The 19,948-nt window shown below is 55.4% G+C and overlaps 1 protein-coding gene across 1 annotated transcript in view; it reads left to right on the forward strand.

Moving 5' to 3' along the window:
* Positions 1 to 245: 245 nt before the first annotated feature.
* The window catches only part of TNKS1BP1 (tankyrase 1 binding protein 1), a 23,742-nt gene continuing 4,039 nt past the window's right edge, over positions 246 to 19,948 (forward strand). The window contains exons 1-5 of the mRNA XM_008064896.1: positions 246 to 668; positions 1,755 to 2,376; positions 4,752 to 4,821; positions 9,314 to 10,678; positions 12,528 to 14,680. Coding sequence (XP_008063087.1) covers positions 575 to 668; positions 1,755 to 2,376; positions 4,752 to 4,821; positions 9,314 to 10,678; positions 12,528 to 14,680 — 4,304 coding nt within the window. The 5' untranslated portion in view covers positions 246 to 574. The remainder of the gene's footprint in view (positions 669 to 1,754; positions 2,377 to 4,751; positions 4,822 to 9,313; positions 10,679 to 12,527; positions 14,681 to 19,948) is intronic.

Here is a 19,948-nt window from a genome sequence, read left to right on the forward strand (position 1 = left end):
GAGGGGGGAGTGGGGCAGGGATGTGGAAGGAGAACAGGCCAAGAGGGGGGAGAGGGAACCACTCCCAGCTGCAGGAGGGAGGGAGGACAGGAGGGTGAGCGGGAAGGGGGAGGCAGGCGGTGGGGCGGAGCCCCAGGTTGGGGAGGAGCGGGTTTTTCCCGTCTCCCATGAGGTGATTCACGGAGAGGCTTCAGAGTTGTGGCCCTCTCTCACTCTGCCTTGAGCAGACACCTCCAGCGGGGCCGCCCGATCCCAGGGGTGCCTTGCGAACCCTAAGTGGGGTGTCTTGGAGAGCTTGTCAGGAGGGAGCAGTGAGTGGCACCCTGGAGCTCCTGGACTTTGGGGTCAGGAGACCGGCGTCGGAGAGGATCTGGGAAGAGTTGAGGATACTCCCCCAAGTTCCCTCTTCCTGTCCCACACTCTGCCTCTGCTAGAAATAGACTTCCCTCGGCCCATCGCACTGCCAAGGCCCGACTCCTTTTCCTTCTCTTCTCTGTCTCTCCTCTGGGGTCTTCGGCCTCCCTGACTCGCACCTTTCTGCTTCCCACTTCTCAAGCAAGGTCTGCCGCATGTGATGAAAGTATCTACTCTCAGGGAAAGCACAGCCATGGCTTCCCCACCGCCCCGGGAGATGGAGGAGGAGCCGGTGCCTGCTGGCTTGGAGCCAGGTACTGATGGGTGCAGGGTGGAGCGGGGTGGCTGGGAGGAGGGTGGGAAGGGCAGAGGCTGTACCCCCTTTCTGTCCTGGGGGTTGGTCGAGTGGTGACTCTGAAGGTGAGAGGGAAGGAGTACCGAGGAAGTGCAAGTTGAGTTTGAAAGGTTCTTAGCTTCCATCAAGCTCATGGGAAGAGCTTAGGATTGTAGCTCTCTGGCAGGGGTAAGAGCTGACAGGGGCTGACAGGGACCATTGAGGTGATGTGGACAAAGCCACTTGTTTGGCAGTGGAGAAAACTGAGGCTCAGAGGGGGAAATGGTGTGTCTCATGGGGGTTTGAACCCAGGCTTTCTGGCTCTCTACTGAGCCGAATGAGTGACAAAGGATTCTATTAGGAGGGCTGTAGCTGTAATTCCAAGATCTTTTATTTGGTATTGGAATGCCTTATATAGAAGGTCGGTTTCTGGCCTCGTTTTTTTTCCTGTAGCAGATTTACTTTTGTTGTGCTTAGGTCAATAGTAAGTTTGCATTCCTGATCACACACCGGATGACAGTGGGAAGGTGGCCTGGGAGTGCTCTGGAGGAGAGGGCGGCCTGGAGGCTGGATGGAGCTCTGCTGGGATGGGGAAGGACTAGCTTGGGAAGATGGGAGGCTGACTGCTTGACCTCCCATCAGTGTCCGTGGGCAGGCAGGCTTTTGCTTATTGACTCATTTGTTCCTTCATTGATCTGTTTAATAAGAACTTGTGCTAGGTGCAAAATAGGGTACAAGGAAAAATAAGGTGCCAGCTGGGTCCTCAAATGGCTTTAATTTAAAAGGGATGTTGGCCGAGTGGCAGCTTCCTACATCCAGCCACATACTTGGCAATTAAAAACAATAATAATGATAAAAGGAATGTTGGCTAAAGCATTTTGGGAGTTTGAAGAGAGAAAATGTTTCTGGGATGTGTGTAGAAAATCAGGGAAGGCTTCCTGGAAGAGTTGGCATTTGACTTGTGTCAAATTATTAAATTGGAGGGTAGGAAATGAGGGAAACGCAAGAGGTTCTGCTTCCTGGTTCTTCTGACAGTCCCCTTGATCAACACTTTTCCTTTTGGTAGGTGATGCTCGGGCCAAACCCCCAGTCAAGCCCAAACCCCGGGCTCTACCTGCCAAGCCAGCCCTGCCTGCCAAACCCAGCCTGCTAGTGCCAGTTGGGCCTCGGCCTCCACGGGGTCCCCTGGCCGAGTTGCCTTCTGCCAGGAAGATGAACATGCTGGCGGGACCCCAGCCCTATGGTGGCAGCAAACGTCCCCTTCCCTTCGCACCAAGGCCTATGGCCGAGGCCCCTGCTGGAGGAGAGGCCTCTCAAGAGGCTGGGAAAGAGGAGGCCGGGAGAGAGGAGCTGCCCCCTCTGACGCCCCCGGCTCGATGTGCTGCCCCAGGGGGTGTGCGGAAGGCCCCTGCCCCTTTCCGCCCAGCCTCTGAGCGCTTTGCAGCGGCCACGGTGGAAGAGATCCTGGCCAAGATGGAGCAGCCTCGGAAGGAAGTCCCTGCCAGCCCTGACCGCCTCTGGGGCTCCCGCCTCACCTTTAACCATGATGGCAGCTCACGATATGGCTCCAGGTCCTACGGTGTGGCCCCTGGCCCCAGGGATGAGGACGGCAGGGTGTGGCCCCAGGAGGGCCCAGCCAAGTCTCCAACAGAGAGCCAGGATGAGCGCAGCAAGACCCCTGAGGAGAGGTGAGGGGTAGGCGGGGTGGTTGTGTGCTTTGTTGCAGCCTGAGGTGGGACTGGGGACAAAGTGACAAAGGGAGTGGCCCTGTCTGGGGCTGTGACCCCAACCTGGAGGTCAGCTGAGTGCAGGCGATTCCAATCTCAGTCACAGCAGATGGTGTCATTATCACCAGATGCTTTTAAAAGTTGAGATGCTCGGTAGCTCAACCCGAAATCCCAGCACTTCGGGAGACTGAGGTGAGTGGATTGCCTGAGTCCGCGGGCTCTAGACCAGCCCAGGCAACTTGGCGAGACCTCGTCTCTGTAATAAATTAAAAAAAAAGTTAACCAGGCATGGGAGCGCTACTTGAAAGGCTGAGGCAGGAGGGTCGCCAGAGCCCAGCAGGTCGAGGGTGCAGTGGCCGTGAGTGTGCCACTGCACTCCAGCCTGGTCAACGGAGTGAGACTCCAACTCAAAAAAAAAAAAAAAGTTGAATTCTCGAGTTGGCACCTGTAATCCCAGCACTTTGGGAGGCCGAGGTGGGAGTTCAAGACCAGCCTGGGCAACATATTGAGTGAGACCTCTCTAATCCCCCATTCCCCCCCCAAGAATAAAAACATTAGCTGGGCATGGTGGGTGCCTGTGGTCCCAGCTACTCGGGAGGCTGAGGTAGGAGAATCTCCTGAGCCCAGGAAGTCGAGGCTGTGGTGTGCTGTGATCATGCCACTACACTCCAGCCTGGGTGACAGTGAGACCCCCAACTCAAAAAAAAAAAGAAAAGTTGTAATTCTCTTTCCAGAATTGGTACATGTTTATGAGAGTTCAAGTGTATGGTATAGAAGCTTATTTTTAGTTTCTGTATACTGAAATCCAGGTGCCAAACTTTGCCTCATTGAATCCACAGCCACCCTGTTTGATGAAAGGATTATTAGACCCATTTTAGTGATGAGGAAACTAAGCCTCAAAAATAACTTCCCAGGCCAGGTGCAGTGGCTCATGCCTATGATCCCAGCACTTTGGGAGGCCGAGGTGAGAGGATTGCCTGAGCCTACAGTTTTAAGACCAGCCTGGGCAACTTGGCGAGACCTCATCTCTACAATAAATCAAAAAATTAGCTGGGCATGGTGTCGTGTGCCTACAGTTCCAACTACTTGGAAGGCTGAGGTGAAGGATCACCTGAGCCCAGCAGGTGGAGGCTGCGGTGGCCATGAGCATGCCACTGTACTCCAGCCCGAGCGACAGAGTGAGACTCCGACTCAAAAATAAATAAATAAATAAGTGACTTCCCATAGTCTCTCGCCAAATTTAAGAGGCAGAGACAGTTTGAATTCAGGTGTGTTTGCTTCCAAAGTCTGTGCTCGTAACTGCCAGCTCCTACTGGGGGCAGAGCAGTGTGCCAGTCCAGGGTGTGTGTGGGTGTGGGTGTGTGTCAGGATGAGGGGGCACAGTCTCTAGCTGTGAGGAGGAATCTGATAGGAGAGATAGGACAGGAACTCATCTTGATGCCAGGCCAGCCAGTGTCTGCCCAGAGATTACGGCCAGCTGGAGAGACTTATGTTATGATACACTTCTCCAGAGTTGGCACTTGTGTAGAGGGAAGCTGGTTAGAGGGTCTTCTTGGGGTGATGGGCCCAGGAGGTTGGAGGAAGAGGCTGAGGTATCCCAGGAGCCATCTGCTGCTTGGAGGCCACGCTCAAGGCAGCTGGAGGCTTGGCTGGGCCCTGGGGCCGTTGGTTGCACTGCTGGGCAGTAAGGCTCCCTCCACCCTCTTGTTGCTGTGGTCCCTACTCTGCCCTCTAGTCTGGCCCTTCTCTGACCTGAAAGGCTTGAAGGCTTGGCCCTGGAGTTAACCCTTTGCTTGTTCTAGACCAGGCTGCTGCGAGGTCAGGCTATTGCCCAGGCAAGGTTCTGCCTGCCGTCCTCCTTCCCTCCCACGTTCTAAGCAGGGCTTGAGAGTGATAACTTCGACATTGGAAATTCACACTTCCCCCTTCCCCTCCCCGCAACTCTTTGAAGAAGAATTGGCAGGGTGGTGGGACCAGCTGTACTCTTCATGGCTGGAGGAGAACTTTAACCCCTTATGGAGTAGGGGAAGGAGGAGTTGTCTTTTTGGGACCCATCGAGGGGTCCAGTCATACAGGATACTCTGCCTCAAGGAGCTGGGGGAATTTAACCCTTCATGTGCAGGAAGGGAGTAGATACCATCTCCTGGGATGCTTGCTCTGTGGAAACCAGACAGCTTCTGGGTACCCAGTGTTTCTAGGCAGGTCTCAGGAGTAGAGGCCTGGGGGTGTTCAACCTTTGGGTTCTATTAACGTTTCATAGGGAGACTCTCCCCTTCTTCATTCTGTGACAGGCTTTGGCATTCTGTGCTTCTATTTCCTGTCTTTTTTCCTTACAGGAGCCCCCCTTCCGATCGTCCCTTCAACGGGGACCTGGCTAAACCGACCAGCACTGAGCCACCTGCCGATGTGAGTTAATCCTCCTGTGATGAATCAGAATAGCGCTGAGATAATCTGTTCCATCCTCTTTGTAGTTCAGATGGGGAAACCAAGGCCCACGGAGAGAGTGACTTACCCAAGGTCTGGCCCTGGGACCCAGATTTCTTGACTCCCAGGCCTGTGCCTTTGGTCATTAAGGTGGTTAAGTGTAGCTGAGGCCGTGAGGCTGCCGGCAGAAACAGTGACGATAATTTCCATCACAGTTGCCGGCTAGTACCTACTGTGTTCTGGCAACTAACTTGATCCTTGTGATCCCTTGGGCTGGCCCTGTTAGTCCCATCTGAGAGAGGAGAATGCCTGGGTACACAAAGGTTGACTAACTTGGGCCGAGGTGGGAACAGCAGTGTCTACCTCCAGTGCCCTTCCTGGCTAGGTTCTGAGGAGGGGAGAGTCCTTTTCTTGAGATTTCCTGTCATACCCCTCCCCCCGCTTCCCGTGTGCTCAGGGGATGATCAGACACCTTCTTGAGTAAACGATGTGCAAGATGGACCTTTTTGCTCACTAGCCAGAGCCATCCTGCTGCTGGGTGTTGGAGACCCTGCTCCATCCGTTTGCCCATCCAGCAAATAGTGACTGAGCACCTGCTGTGAGCTGGTGCTAGGGAGAGCTGTGATGGTTGAGAGTGCTGGGACAAGAGTAGTCAGGGAAGGTGGCCCTGCCAAGAGCAGGGGGTGAGCTGGGTGCATGTTTGGGGAAAAAACCTTCTTGGTAGAGGGCACCCCAAGAACAGAGGCCTTGGCGCCTCCCTGGCAAAGAAGCCAGGAGGTCTGGATCGCAGCAGGAGGTGGGGGGGTAGTGAGGACTGGGAGGTGATGGGGTTGGATTGCATTGAGGCTGACAGGCTGCTATGAAGACTTTAGTTTGAGTCAGGGGATAAAGCCTTTGGGGTGTTTGCAGGAAAGGTGTGACACACTGCTGACATAAAGAGTCACCTTGCCCGCAGGGTTAAGAATCAGTTGTAGGAGGCTGGGTGTGGTGGCTCCTGCCTATAATCCAGCACTTTGGGAGGCTGAGACAGGAGGATTGTTTGAGCTCACGAATTCGAGACTAGCCCTGGGCAACACAGCAATACCATATCTCTTTAAAAAAAAATTTAAAAATTAGCCAGATGTGGTGGTGGTAGTGCCTCGGGAGGCTAAGGCAGAAGGATTGCCTGAGCTCAGGAGCTCAAGGCTGCAGTGAGCCGTGATTGTGCCACTGCTCTCCATCCCATGCTACAGAGGGAGAAACATGTGGGCGGTTGGATAGTTGAGTCTGGCAGTCAGGGGAATTGAACAAATTATAGAGGAAAACTTGGGAATTGTCAAACTAGGGAATTGACTCCCAAAAAAAAGGAATCAGTTGCAGGGAGGTAAGATCAGCAGCAGGGACCAGTCAAGTGTCTGTTGGAATAATCCAGGTAAGAGATGATGACGACGTGGATGTAAGATGTAGCCTCAGGTGGAGATGGTGAGGCATGGCTGGTTCTGGCTAGAATTTGAAGGCTGAGTGGACGGGGCTTTCAGGTGGATGTGATGTGAGGAGAGAAGGTGCCAAATCAAGGATGACTCCAGGGCTTTGGGTCTGAGCAACAGGAAGAGTGAGGTTACCATTTGCCAAGATGGGTGAAGTGGGGGAGATATGAGGAGTTTGCTTCCGGGTTTGTTGAGTTTGAGATGCCTCTCAGACTTCCCCGTGGAAATGTTGTGCGGGCGGTTGGATAGTTGAGTCTGGGAGACAGGGGAATTGAACAACTTACAGAGGAAAACTTGGGAATCGTCAGCGTGGGGATGGTAGTTAAGCCTGGCTGAGATCGCCAAGGGAGTGGGGACAGGAGGGAGGCCCAGCCAGGAGGCCGAGAAGGAGCGGATGGTGGGTAGGCGGGAGGGGAGCCTGGCCAAGTGGAGATAGCCTCCAGGACTGGGGGAGGTCACCATCCGCTTTCAGATGCTACTGACAGGGACAGGTCGTGCAAGGTGATTCGGCTCCAGGGAGGTCATCGGTGACCTTGAGGAGAGTGGTTCAGTGTCAAGGTAGAGGAGAAAGCCTGTTTGGAGTGGGTTTGAGAGAGAATGAGACACGAGGAACTGTAGATAGTAAATGCAGATGGTGCTTTCAAGAAAATGGGTGGTGGCTAGAGAGAGATGTGGGGTCAGAGCGGTTTTTTTGGTTGTCTCTTGTTTTTTCCAAGACAGAAGAAATTAGAGCAGTTTGTGTGCAGATGGAAATGATCCAGCAGAGAGAGGGAGAGAAATCAATGATGCAGGAGAGAGAGAGAGAAGGGGTTGGCCTTAGCCACAAGAGAGGATGGTTCCTGACCACAGAAGGGGAGGCAGGGCACTTTGGGCTCCTGTGCAGTAGTGTGTGGCGTGTGTGCAGTGCATGTGGGTGCAGGGTCGGGGTCCTCTGCAGGTGACTTCTGTGTTCTCAGGGACCAGGAAGCAAGGCCATCAGCTGCGAGAGGGTGGAGGGAGGTGTTGAGGTTTGAGGCGAGATGACGGGAAAGTGTTACCTGGGAGAGTCGGGGTGTGAACGGAACAGGGAGTGTGGTGGGATTCTGGGCAGCTCTGGACTGGCTTTGAAGTGAGACCAGCTAGCGTGAGTGCATGTTTTCTCCAGCCACTTGCACCTGCTCAGGTACTGGGCTACAACTGGCAGAGAACTGTATTTAAATAGGCTAAACATGATAAAGTGAAACCAGGCACGGTGGCTCATGCCTGTAATCCCAACACTTTGGGAGGCCGAGGCTAGAGGATTGCTTGAGCCTAGGAGTTCAAGACCAGCCTAGGCAACATAGTGAGACAAAAAAATAAAAATAATTAGCTGGGTGTGGTGGCATGCACCTAGAGTCCCAGCTACTCAGGAGGCTGAGGCAGGAGGATCACCTCAGTCCAGGAGGTTGAGGCTGCTGTGACTGTGCCACTGCATTCCGTCCAACCTGGGTGACAGAGGGAGACTCCAACTCAAAAAACAAAACAAAGTATGGTGAAGCAGGCAAGAGAGTTAGGTGTAGTGTAAAAAGTGACATTAATGGTAGCAAGAAGAGGTGCGAGGGGAGTGGGGGACAGTAAGAAGGAATTAGGAGTCATGGACTGTGCTTCCCAGCAGAGTTAGACATGAGGGCATGGGAGAAATAGAGTGAGCTGGACAGGTAGGCGGTAGGGGGTGGGTGAGCAAGACACTTGGGACTAAGGACACAGGGGTGCAGTCACTGGTGAGGATGAGGTTGAGGATGTGACCTTGGGAGAGGATGGGTTTGCAATGTCCTTGGGGAAAAGGAGGTCAAGGAACAAGATGCTGGAAGGGTCACCTCTAGCTTTGGAGGTCAATGCAGATGGTAACGGCAGTGCTGGGGGGCTGCAGTGATCTAGGGGCTACAGTTTTCAAGGAACGAGGGTGTGTAGGGGCCGATAACAGGGAAGGTGGTGGGTGGTGCTGTTTAGAGGCTCGAGCTTTGAAACTAGAACTTTGTGCGAGGGAGCATGAAGAGAATAGGGACAAGCAGGACCTCTTCTCCTGCCCAGACCTAGTAGGCCATGATGTGGGAGGAATGCTGCCCTGGAGAGGGTGGCAAGGGGGGCGTGGCCTCTGGGAGGGCAAAGGTCGGATAGAGCCAGACTCCTTCATTGTCTGGGGACAGTTGGCGTGCCTCGGCTCCCTTCCTCTCCCTGGTGTCCTCCCCGCTCCCTGCCCCTATCCTCTCACTGAAGCCTTTCTAAGTCCTGTGGTGAAAGGCCAGAACACAAATCTTACCTAGCCCCCACCTTACTCCGGGAGGTAGGCATTGTTGCCATCAACCCCAGAGAACAGATGGGGAAACTGAGGCTTAGAGAGACCAAGTGTTCACCATATGGTGGTGGTGGTGGGGAATATGTGGAATAGGCGGTGCCGGGATGGCTCCGAGCCTGGTGTCTGAATCCCACGGCCTTCCCGCATCTTGGGTCCTGTGGAGACACAAGAGTGTGGGGGTAGCACCACTGTCCCCACTGGAGTTACTCCCAGGACGGCTTGTCAGCTGCACTGGGCTTAGGGTCCTGCTCTGAGCCAGAACCCCCCTGCCTCCTGCATGCCAAGATGCCCAGATGGTCAGATTCCCAGTTTCCCTTTATAAAGCAAGTGTTCTTGACCCCCGAACCACAGCCTCTGAGGAGATCCTTAGATGAACTTGGGTTGGGATGGTAAGTGGGTCGGGGCTCAGACCACCTGAAATGGCATGAATGAGGCTGTGTGAATGTGGCTAGGCACATTTTCTGGGGAGACAGACCTAAAAGGGGGACTTTGTGACCCTAAGAGTTGTAAGAAGCCGTGCACCAAATCATCTCTGGGGCCTTTCCCAGCTGTCCCGAGAGGCCCCCAGCTCCGGTTTCCTTCTCCTGGTCTATGGAGTGAGAGACTCCTGGCCTGGGGTCTGTGTAGGGCTGGTGGGGAGACCCTCTACCACCTGCTGAGAGGTGAGTGACAACTCTTGACCTTTCTCCTGCAGGTTTCCAAGCCCTGTGTCCCCTCAAGTCCAGACTCCACCTCAGAGAACGGAGGCTCTGCCAGTCCAGGCCTCCCTGCTGAAGGTGCAGGTCCAGGTCCCGGGCCACTCTGTCTTCATTTACCTGCCAAGGGTTCTCCCAACCATTCTCAGCTCCCAGAAGCCCAGTGTCTTGCCGCTTCCAAGACTCCTCCCTGCCTCCCTGTGACTCTAGCATCCCCAAGTGCAGCCCTGCCTGACAATGGCCCCTGCCCTACCCCCAGCCCAGGACTCCCTGTGGAGGGGGCCCCAGAGGCCCCTAGACCCAGCAGCCCTTCCTTCGAGGAGGTCTCAGGACCCAAAAGCCCAGACCATACCCCAGCCACTTCACCCTGTCCCCTGATTGAGGGGGATGAGTTGCTGGGTCTCACTCGGACGTTTCCATCTGGGGAGGAGGTGGTGGCCAAGAGTGATGCTGGCCTCCGCCCGGTCAGTCTGGTCCAGCGCCGATTCTCTGAAGGTGTGCTCCAGCCCCCCAGCCAGGACCAGGAGAAGCTGGGGGGCTCGCTGGCTACCCTGCCCCAATCCCAGGGGAGTCAGTCAGCCCTGGATCATCCCTTTGGGGCAGAGTCCAACTGGAGCTTGTCACAGTCCTTTGAATGGACCTTCCCCACGCGGCCCTCAGGTCTGGGCGTGTGGCGGCTGGACTCCCCGCCCCCCTCCCCCATCACTGAAGCCAGTGAGGCTGCAGAGGCCGCGGAGGCTAGCAGCTGGGCTGTGTCCAGCAGAGGGGAAGGGATGCCGCAACAGGGGCAAGGGGCCAGCTCAGCTCCAGGGGGTCCAGGAAGGCCTAGTTCCTGGGTCCAGGGGGATGACCCAAGCATCTCCCCAACCCAAAAGGGTGATGGGCGGAGTCAACCTCAGTCCCCAGCTGTTCCCCTTGAGCCCTTTCCTACAGCCGGGGATCCTCCGGGATCACCCTTGCTGCGGGCAGAGGAGAGGTATGAAGAACGGGAGCCCTTGGCAGGACAGGAGTCCCCGCTCCCTCTGGCCACCACAGAGACAGCTCTGCCCGTCCTGGAGCCCATCCTGGGGCAGCAGCAGCCAGCACCCCCTGACCAGCCCTGTGTCCTCTTTGCTGATGCCCCTGACCCTGGGCAGGCACTGCCTGCAGAAGAGGAGGCCGTGACCCTAGCCCGGGCCGAGACCACCCAGCCCAGGACAGAGGCTCAAGACTCCTATAGGGCGTCCCCTGAGCCTACGGGCCCGGATAGCAGCTCTCGGTGGCTCGACGACCTTCTGGCTTCACCACCACCTAGCGCTGGTGGTGCCAGGCGGAGCGCTGGATCTGAGCTGAAGGACCCACAGTCCCCGAGTACCTGCTCCGAGGTGAGGATGGGCACAGGGAGGGTGGGGCCTCTGGGACAGGCTGGGACTTGGGTGGGCTTCATCCTTTCAATGTGGACTTTACGTATCAAGAGCTTAAACTATAGTAGCAAGCAAGGCAGCTGTGGACCTGCCCCTTGTCGCTCTCGGGGGTCTAGCCGAGCTGGTGGCTTCCAGGACGTGAGGTGTGGGGTTTAATGTGAGTTCTCATCCTGGCCCCAGCTTTCACCAGCCGATGGGTCCCAATTCCTTTCATAACGATAGCATTAGCCTCTTAGAGCTGTGCTGCAGGTGAATGTGATAAAGAAAGCACGGGATGGACTGAGTATTCAGTCTCTTATTACGGGATTACGGCTCCAGACAGAATGATGGAGCCACTGAGCGCCCGGGTTCTGGACTCTTCTCAGGTGTGACCTTGAACAAGTGACCTTTCTGCCCTCTGCCTCAGTTTCTGTGTCTGTGAAATGCTCTGTAATAATGATACACTCTCCCTCAGGGGGTGAAGGTGAGGATTAAATGAACTACAGTGTGTGTAAACTACTAAGAATAGCGCCTGGCTTCTCAAGTGCTTAATAAGTGCTGGCTTTTACAAACGCTATTACCACTGAGCTCCAGACCTGCTCTGGAGACAGGCAGCTGTAGCCTGGAGGAGGAAGAGCCCTGGTGCAGTTAGTTACCCAACAAGCTGGCCTGGGCTAGTGTCAGTTCCCGGCCCAGTGCCCTTTCTCCTACCGGGCCGCCTCTGAATTTGAGGGCTGGGGGCCAGGTGGCATTCGAATTTCTCAAGCCTGGGCGGGGCGGGGCTGGAGGGAGGGAGGAGCCAGGGGCCTCTGGGGGCGGAGGAGGAGGAGCAGGAAGGGGTTAAGCCAGTGCTGACTCCCGCAGTAGGTGTGTCTGTCCTGGGATATGGGTGACTCAACGGACTCCTGGGCGGGGCTGCCGGAGCCGCAGCTGCTCCTGAAGGAGAAGGGCCAGGGTGAGGGAAGCCTGAGCCAGAGTCGTGGGACAGGTCCCGGTGAGGGGAGCAGCCCAGCCCTGTCCCTGCCCCCCGCAGCCGCACCCAACAGCCCCAGGGCGGGCGGAGGGCGGGGACCATGGCCCGGCCCAGGGACCAGGAGGCTGGCATGTCTATCCTGGAGCGGCTGTTGGCCAATGCTGCGCTGCGAGACGAGGCTGGCCGGCTCCGAAGTCCCGAGCCCGCGCCCGCAGGGGTGAGTCAGGGAGAGGGAGGGTGGTGGGGGGCGGGGGGGCGGTGCGAGGAGCCCTGGCCAGGATTTTTCCCTGTGCCCCAGGCTGTCTGCCCTGTCTTCCCGGCAGAGTTGAGGGCTAAGAGCTCTTCCTGGGCTAGGCAGAAGGCACTTTTCCCAGGGAAGCAGGGCCTGGGTACTCACGGGGGTAGGGAGGGCTTCTGGGTGGTATCGGACTCTTGCCTTGCAAAGGTGGTTGCGGAGAGGCTTTGAGTCCTGGCCTCTCTTAGCTGAAGGTGCACTCCTCTCGCATTCCTGTGTGAAGACCACTTCTCTCCTGGCGGCTCCCCAAGTATTGCCCAAGGGTTATAAACTTGACTATGGGATCGATTGCCCGTTTTGTGCCAGGTGCTGTGCTGAGTGCTTGGGCTAAGTTATCTCATTTAATCTCCTCCCCCAGCCCTGTGCAATAGGAATTATCCTCATTTAAGACTGGAGGATCCTGAGGCTCAGAGTGGTTAAGTGATCTGCTCAAGGTCACACAGCTTTCTGTTGCCAAAGCGGGACTCTCAGGCCCTAGGCAGTGCTGACTCTCATCCTGGATTGACTCCCACCCTGATTGACTCTAAGTGTTGTTTCTTTGTTTATGTTTTTCTGATTCCCAGGGACTCCTTGGCTGGTCCCAGAAAGATCTGCAGAGTGAATTTGGGATCACAGCAGACCCACCTTCCAGCAGTTTCCGTCCTTCCAGTTGGTGCCAAAGTGCTTCTCAGGACTATAGTCTTGGGGGGGCAACTCCTGGGGGAGACCCACGTCTAGGAAAGAGAGACTGGAGCAGCAAATGTGGGCAAGGAACAGGGGCAGGGGGCACCAGGGAGTGGGCCAACAGGTGTAGCATTGGCCAGGGGGAGATCGATGTCAGCCACAGCCAAGATCAGAAGGAAGCATCTGCCCCAGGGGGCCTCACAGCCCAGGACCGAGTGGTTGGAAAGCCCACCCAGCTTGGTGCTCAGCGGAGCCAGGAGGCGGAAGTTCAGGACTGGGAGTTCAGAAAGAGAGATTCCCAGGGCACTTACTCTAGCCGTGATGCTGAGCTCCAGGACCAGGAATTTGGGAAGAGAGATTCTCTGGGTTCGTACGGCAGCCAAGATGCCAGTCTTCGGGACTGGGACTTTGGGAAGAGAGATTCTCTGGGCGCTTATGCCAGCCAGGATACTGACTCACAGGGCCAGGAGCTGGGGAAGAAGGACCACCTCGGCAGGTACAGCAGCCAGGATGCCAATGAGCAGGACCGGGAGTTTGAGAAGAGGGATGCCTCACTCGGCACCTATAGCAGCCAGGGTGTGGAGCCACAGGACCGGGAATTTGGGGAGAGTGCTTGGATGAGGGACTACTGCAGGGGTGGCAACTCCAGGACTCTCAGTGCCCAGGATGGAGGCTTTGGAATGAGAGCCCTGAGCTCCGGTTTCAGCCCCGAAGAAGCCCAGCAGCAGGATGAGGAATTTGAGAAGAAGATTCCAAGCAGTGAAGATCGCCTTGGTGAGCCCAGCAGGGATGCCAGACCACCAGAAGAGAGAAAACCAGGGGGCTCGTTCAGTCCCAGCACCACCCGGCTGACAGATGAAGCGCTCAGGTCGAGAGACCAGAGCGGCTGGCAGGGTGGCAACGCCAGCCAACAGGTGGGAGGGCTTCAAGAGGGGCAGCAGGTGGGGACTCAGAACCCTGGCCATGCCCACCTGGAGGGCGGGGAAGTGGGAGGGCGAGCCTGGGCTGGTGAGTTCAGCCTGAGCGTTGCCCCCCAGCCAGAGGCAGCGTTTAGCCCAGGGCAGCAGGACTGGAGCGGGGACTTCTGCCTCGAGACCACCGACAGGAGCTATCAGTTTGGCATCATTGGCAATGACAGAATGGGTGGTACTGGCCTGAGCCCTTCCAACAAGACAGGAAGTGGCCACTTTGTGCCTCCTGGGAAGGCCACGGCTGGGCCTGTGGACTGGACTGACCAGCTAGGTCTCAGGAACTTGGACGTGTCCAGCTGTGTGGGTTCCGGGGGCTCGAACACGGCCGGGGAGCATGCTGTGGGACAGATGGGCTGGTCAGACAACCTGGGCTTGAGGGACATGGACCTGGCCAGCCGTTTGGAAAGCGGAGGGTCTGAAGAGCCCAGGGGCATCAGAGTCGAGGAGAAGGACTGGACTGCTGATGTTGGGTTGAGGAGCAGAGACGTGGGGGAGGGAGGAGGCCACAGCCAGGCCAGAGAGAGTGGCGTGGGGCAGACCGACTGGTCCAGTGTGGAGGCCGGAGAATTCCTTAAATCGAGGGAGCGTGGAGTTGGACAGGCAGACTGGACACCTGACCTCGGGCTGAGAAACATGGCCCCAGGAGCAGGCTGCAGCCCCGGAGAGCCCAGACAGCTCGGGGTGGGCCAGGTAGACTGGGGCAACAATCTGGGCCTGAGGGATTTGGAGGTTTCCTGTGATCTAGAGTCTGGAGGTTCTCAGGAACCGCGGGGATGTGGAGTGGGCCAGATGGACTGGGCCCAAGAGTTGGGGCCCCGGAATGTGGAGCTCTTTGGGGTCCCGAGTAAAGCCAGGGAGCATGGGGTGGGAGAGGTCGGCCAGTGCCCAGAGCTTGGCCTCAGGGATGGTGATGGCTTGTCCCCTGGCCTGGAGGCCAGAGACCCCTTGGAGGCCAGGGAGCTGGGGGTTGGTGAGATGAGTGGGCCAGAGACCCAGGGCGAAGATGGCTCCTCGCCTTCCTTGGAGGCTCGACCAGAAGACCGTGGAATGGAGACTGGAGAAGCCCCCAGCTCTGGAGCCAGGTAAGGGAGCCCCATCCTGGAGTGGGAGGGAAGGCATGACAGCTGTACCCCAAATCAGGGCCTTTTTGAGCAGGGAAGAGACAGTTTTTCCCAAGGACTTTTAGTATTTGAACATTTTGGACTATGCATTTTTAATTCTATGTGTTTTTTAAAAGTAGAAATGTGACACACAAGTGATTTGAAGGATGGCTGTAATGTTTGAGGTGTTACTGTTTTTGCAGTCCATGTTTTGGGCTTTCTTGGTGATTTTGAACTGTGGCTGTTCAGGGGAAAATGGTACATGTCACATCTTGGGCGGCCTCTGGTGGGTCCCACTCTTGGTGCACTGCCCTGAGCCACAGGTGTTTTTCTAGGCGTAGGGAGGATTCTGTGTCTTCTTGGTTCATTGGTTCTCGAAGAGGTTAGGACCTTGGTGCTTCTTGCCAGCCTGTCATAGAGCCCAGAAGGCAGGAGCTTGAGTCTGAGGGGTGTTGGGACCTGCTCCTGGCCCTGTGACCTTGGCCTCTCCGCACAAAGTTGCTGAAAGAGAACTTTCTAGCGGAGCACACTGGTAGTTTTTACAAGCCAACCAGTCTGTCTCACGGCTGTTTTTAAACCAACAGAGATGATTTTGTACCTGGGAAGGGTGCTAACAAGGCCCTACCTCTGTTTCATTAATGTTTCCATCCGTGGAGATTGGGTTTTATTCTCTTTTAGTGGGTAGAAAATTTTACCTTTTCCCGCCCTGTAGTGGGAAGCTTCTCACGGGGCGCTTGGGGAAGGGAAGGGGAGGGCATGTGTATGGCGGGGGATCCTCTTATAAGTGGAAGGGGCTGCTTAGTGGAAGGAGAGCAGAGATGCCCAGAGGGGCTGGGGGGGGGCAGCGCAGAAGCACAGGGAGGCATAGAGGGAGGCTGTGATGGAGATTGCAGGAAAGTTGGTGCGCATGGCACTAGGAGCCCGGAGGTTGCTGGGATCCTAGGTGAGTTGCTGGATTCTGAGCCCAATTCCTTTTTTTTTTTTGAGTTGGAGTCTCACTCTTTCGCCCAGGCTGGAGTGCAGTGGCACACTCACAGCCACCGTAGCCTAGATCTGTTAGGCTCAGGTGATCCTTCTTCCTCAACTTTCCAAGTAGCTGGAACCACAACAAGCATGTGCTACCATGCCCGGCTAATTTTTCGATTTATTGTAGAGACGAGGTTTCGCATGTTGCTCAGGCTGCTCTTGACTCCACCTCCCAAAGTACTGGATTACAGGCTTGAGCCACTGCACCCAGCCTGAGCTCAGTTTCTAGCTGTTTGACCCCAGAGGCCCAAAGTTCCGGCTTTAACGTTCGAGGGGCAGGGGAGCGTGCGGGGGTCGGAGTGGCTGCTCCCCAGTTCTCTTTCTGGGACTCACAGAACTCTGCACACCCTACACTCAGCCTCACATCTGACCTCACTGATCTCCACAGCTGCCCTGTGAGACAGGAAAACGATTTTTTCCATCTCCATTGGTAGGTCAAGAGGTGATGTGGCCTGCTTAAGGTCACAGGGTTAGCATTACCTCTTTGTCTTTTTTATCATTAACTACTTTCAGGTGTGGCCACTGCGGGACCCTTTCCCTTCTGAGTGGGACAGTCTCATTCCTTTTGTTTAGGAAGGAGGGAGGTGGGGCAGGGATTACCGTGGGACTAGGTTAGGGGAAGACAGAGGTGCTGTCAGGAAGGCAGAGAAGCTCTCAGCTGTCGGAGCTTTGGTCTCCTCACGCCTTTAAAGCACCCAGGCTTTGGCTTTGTTACCATAATCTGGTCAGTGTTTAGGGTTTAGGCGTGGTGCTGGGCAGGTGAACCTCATTGTATGCAAGAGAAAACTGCCCTCCAAAAGCAGAGAGGAAACAGTTGCTTTAGAGGGACTGGTTTGAATTTAATGCTTTGAGGAAGCCTTTTCCCTAATGTGTCCTAAACCAGTACTTTTCTGTGGATACATTTGGAAAATGCTGGGTACTCTGTGGCCGTATAGGAAATGAAATGTGTATGTGAGCATATCTTAGTACCTTAAAGATGAGAAAGAAATGCAGTGTTTCCCAAACTTACTTGACTAATGTTCAGGGAGATAGTGTTCTGAGCATCTGATGTAGGGAAATTCTACACTATGGAAAGTTTCTCGTTAAAGAAAATTTGGGCGGTTCCCTGTGTGACAAGAAGTCCTTGATAGCTCAGTGTAGTCTGGCTTTGGGTCGTCTGCCAGGTTTGGGTCCTGATTCTATCACCACCACTTCTCAGGACCTCTGATTCCATCTCTGTAAATTGGGCATAACTTAGGCCTAGTTTTTGTGAGGATCAAAAACTTGGGAAACTGGCCCAGAGAGGCAGTATGACCTGCACAAATTCCTACACCTTGCAGTTGTGGGTTCTTCATGTTCCCTTGGGTGTCCCCCCAGCCTTGCAGTCTTCTCTGGGCACCCTCCCTGAGGTCTCTGAGGTCAAGGCCAGCTGCTGCCCCTCCAGACACATTATTTCAGCCATGACCCTCCCTCATCTCGGGTCTTGGAACCTGAATACTAGGAAGCTGTCTTTTTGGGGATCCAGCCCCCATGTCTGCCCCTAGAGCAGCAGTGCAGGGGTTGGATAGAACCTGGACCCTCAGGATACTCTTAACATCTAGACCAGGAGAAGGGCATAGATGTGTAAGATGAGACGTGTCCTCTCAGGCCAGGGACCCATGCTGAGTATGATGATGGTGAGCCTAATAATTGGTCACACTTATCAAGTGCTATCTGTGTGCTTGGCACATTTTTTTCTGCCAACAAACCTATCGAAGTGTAGGTACTTTTATCATCCCCAGTTTACAGATGAAGAAACAGATGTTCAGAGTGGGCAAGTGACCTTGTGGCCAAGAGCACAGGCGTAGGACGGGATAGAGAATGGCTCTGCCCTGGGGTGCAGGCTCAGCACCCATGTCCCTAGCCGCTCCTGCCTCTGCTCCCCTGCTGGGAAGGCCTCAATGTGTAGGCGCGTGGGTGCTTGGGTAGGAAAGCTTCTCCTGAGATGGGTGAAGGGTGAGTGGAGGCTGGCGGGGTTGACTCCAGGGCTCCCCCCCATCTCTACTCCTCAGAGGCACTCCAAAGCCCACCGAGCTGTCCCTACTGACCTCAGCCCCCAAGACTTGGGGCCAACTCTGGCTCTGGGAGTGGGTCTTCCCAGCCACCCACAGCACTGCACATCCCTAAGTGTCGGGTCTTGCCCTCAGCCTCCTCTCTAACCCCACCCCAGGGAGAGGCTGTGGGCCAGGCCTTTGCAAGCTGGGCGGGGTGCTGTCGCTGCCCCCTCCCTTCTCAGCCTCCTGATTTCAGGCTGTCAGGGTAGCTTCTGCCACTGTCATTGCCTCCTCCCCTTCTCCCTCCCCAGACCTTTTTAACTTTCCATCTGTCAGCAGCTTATGGAAGGACAGACTGATATGCTTCTCTCCCTCCCTGCACCCCCTTCCTGCCTGGTATTGACTCACCTGCTTTGCTCTCCTCCCTCTCCAATCCTGGCGGCCTGGCTTCCGGGCACTGCCCTAGTGGCCTTTCCCACGCCTCTGGGTGGTGTGTGGTGTGAGTGTGGGGTGCGTGCATGTGGCGGGGTGCGGCTCTGAGTGGTGCCTGAAGGTGTGGCCACGAAGTGTGTCTTGAGGGAATGAGAGACGAGTAGCGCATGCTCTCTGCCCAAGTGTGTGTGACGAGTGTGTGAGTGTGTCTGTGCATTTCAGGGAGCGGCAGCTAGACAGTGTGTGAGGTATGAGTTAGAGTGTGTAGCATGCTTTTGTCTTTTTTTTTTTTTGAGATAGGAGTCTTGCTATGTTGCCCAGACTGGTCTTGAACACCTGGGCTCAAGTGATCCTCCCACCTCAGCCTCTTGAGGAGCTGAGACTATAGGCGTGGGCCACCAGCCTGACTAATTTTTTAAAGTTTTTTTTGTTGTTGTTGGAGTCTCACTCTGTCACCCAGGCTGGAGTTCAGTGGCACACTCATGGCCACAGCAACCTCAACCTGCTGGGCTCAGGCGATCCTTCTCCTCAACCTTCCAAGTAGCTGGAACTACAGGCATGTGCCGTCACACCCAGCTAATTTTTTTATTTACTGTAGAGATGAGGTCTCACCAAGTTGCCGGGGCTGGTCTTGAACCCATGGGCTCAGGCAGTTCTCTCACCTCAGCCTCCCAAAGTGCTGGGATTACAGGCGTGAGCCACTGCGCCAGGCCCCATTTTTAAAATTCTTATGTAGCGATAGGGTCTCGCTGTGTTGTCCAGGCTAGTTTTGAACTCCTGGCCTCAAGCGATCCGCCTTAGCCTCCCAAAGTGCTGGGATTACAAGTGTGAGCCACGCACCTGGCTGTGTTGCAGTTTGAGGGAGCAGCAGGCAGAAGACATGTCAGCTGTTTGGAGGTCCAAGGTGACCCAGTGTCTCATTCATTTGGCAAACGTTTGCTTAGTCCAGCTCCTGGCCAGGCTCTGGTTGCACAAAGGTAGAAAGAGCCCATTCTTTGCCCTTGGGGAGCTCATAGGCAGTGGGGACAAAGAATTGCAGGATGAAAGCAGGGCTGGCATGGTTGGAGCCCAGGGCGTGTAGGGCTGAGGCAGCCTTGGTGGCTGGGGAGGAGACAGGGCACCTTCGGAAGAAGATTGTACAGAGGGGATACTACAAGAAGTCATGGTGGTACAGAGGCTTTCCAGGCTATGGAATGGCTCCTTCAAAGCCAGCGGCTTGTGAGGGTTGAGTGTGTTCTGGGAGACTGGAGAATACAGAGGCATGGCATGGGGGCTGGAGGTGACAGAGCCGGGACAGGCAGTGTCTGGCTCATCCCAAGGAGCCTGACTGCCTAAGCAGGTGCCACTGGGAGGGAACACATTGATGACATCAACAATAGCAGTGACAGCAGTAATAGTAGAGGTTACTGGCCTAGTGCAGTGGCTCATGCCTATAATCCCAGCACTTTGGGAGACTGAGGAGGGAGGATTGCTTGAGGCCAGGAGTTCGAGACTAGCCTGGGCAACATAGCAAGACCTCATCTCTACAATAAAAATTTAGAAATTAGCTGGGTGTGGTGGTATGCGCCTGTAGTCCCAGCTACTTGGGAGGCTGAGGTGGGAGGATCGCTTGAGATGGGGAGCTCAAGGGCAAGGCTGTGGTGAACCATGATCATGCCATTGCACTCCAGCTTGGGTGATAGAGTGAGACTCCAATTAAAAAAAATTAATAATAATAGTGCTTGCTTCTGGGCACATACTTTTAGGCACTGCACTAAGTTTTTTTTTTTTTTTTTTTTTT

Source organism: Carlito syrichta, unplaced genomic scaffold (genome assembly GCF_000164805.1).
Source record: "Carlito syrichta isolate Samal-C Ts95f unplaced genomic scaffold, Tarsius_syrichta-2.0.1 Scaffold308100, whole genome shotgun sequence".
In the NCBI taxonomy this organism is placed as follows: Eukaryota; Metazoa; Chordata; class Mammalia; order Primates; family Tarsiidae; genus Carlito; species Carlito syrichta.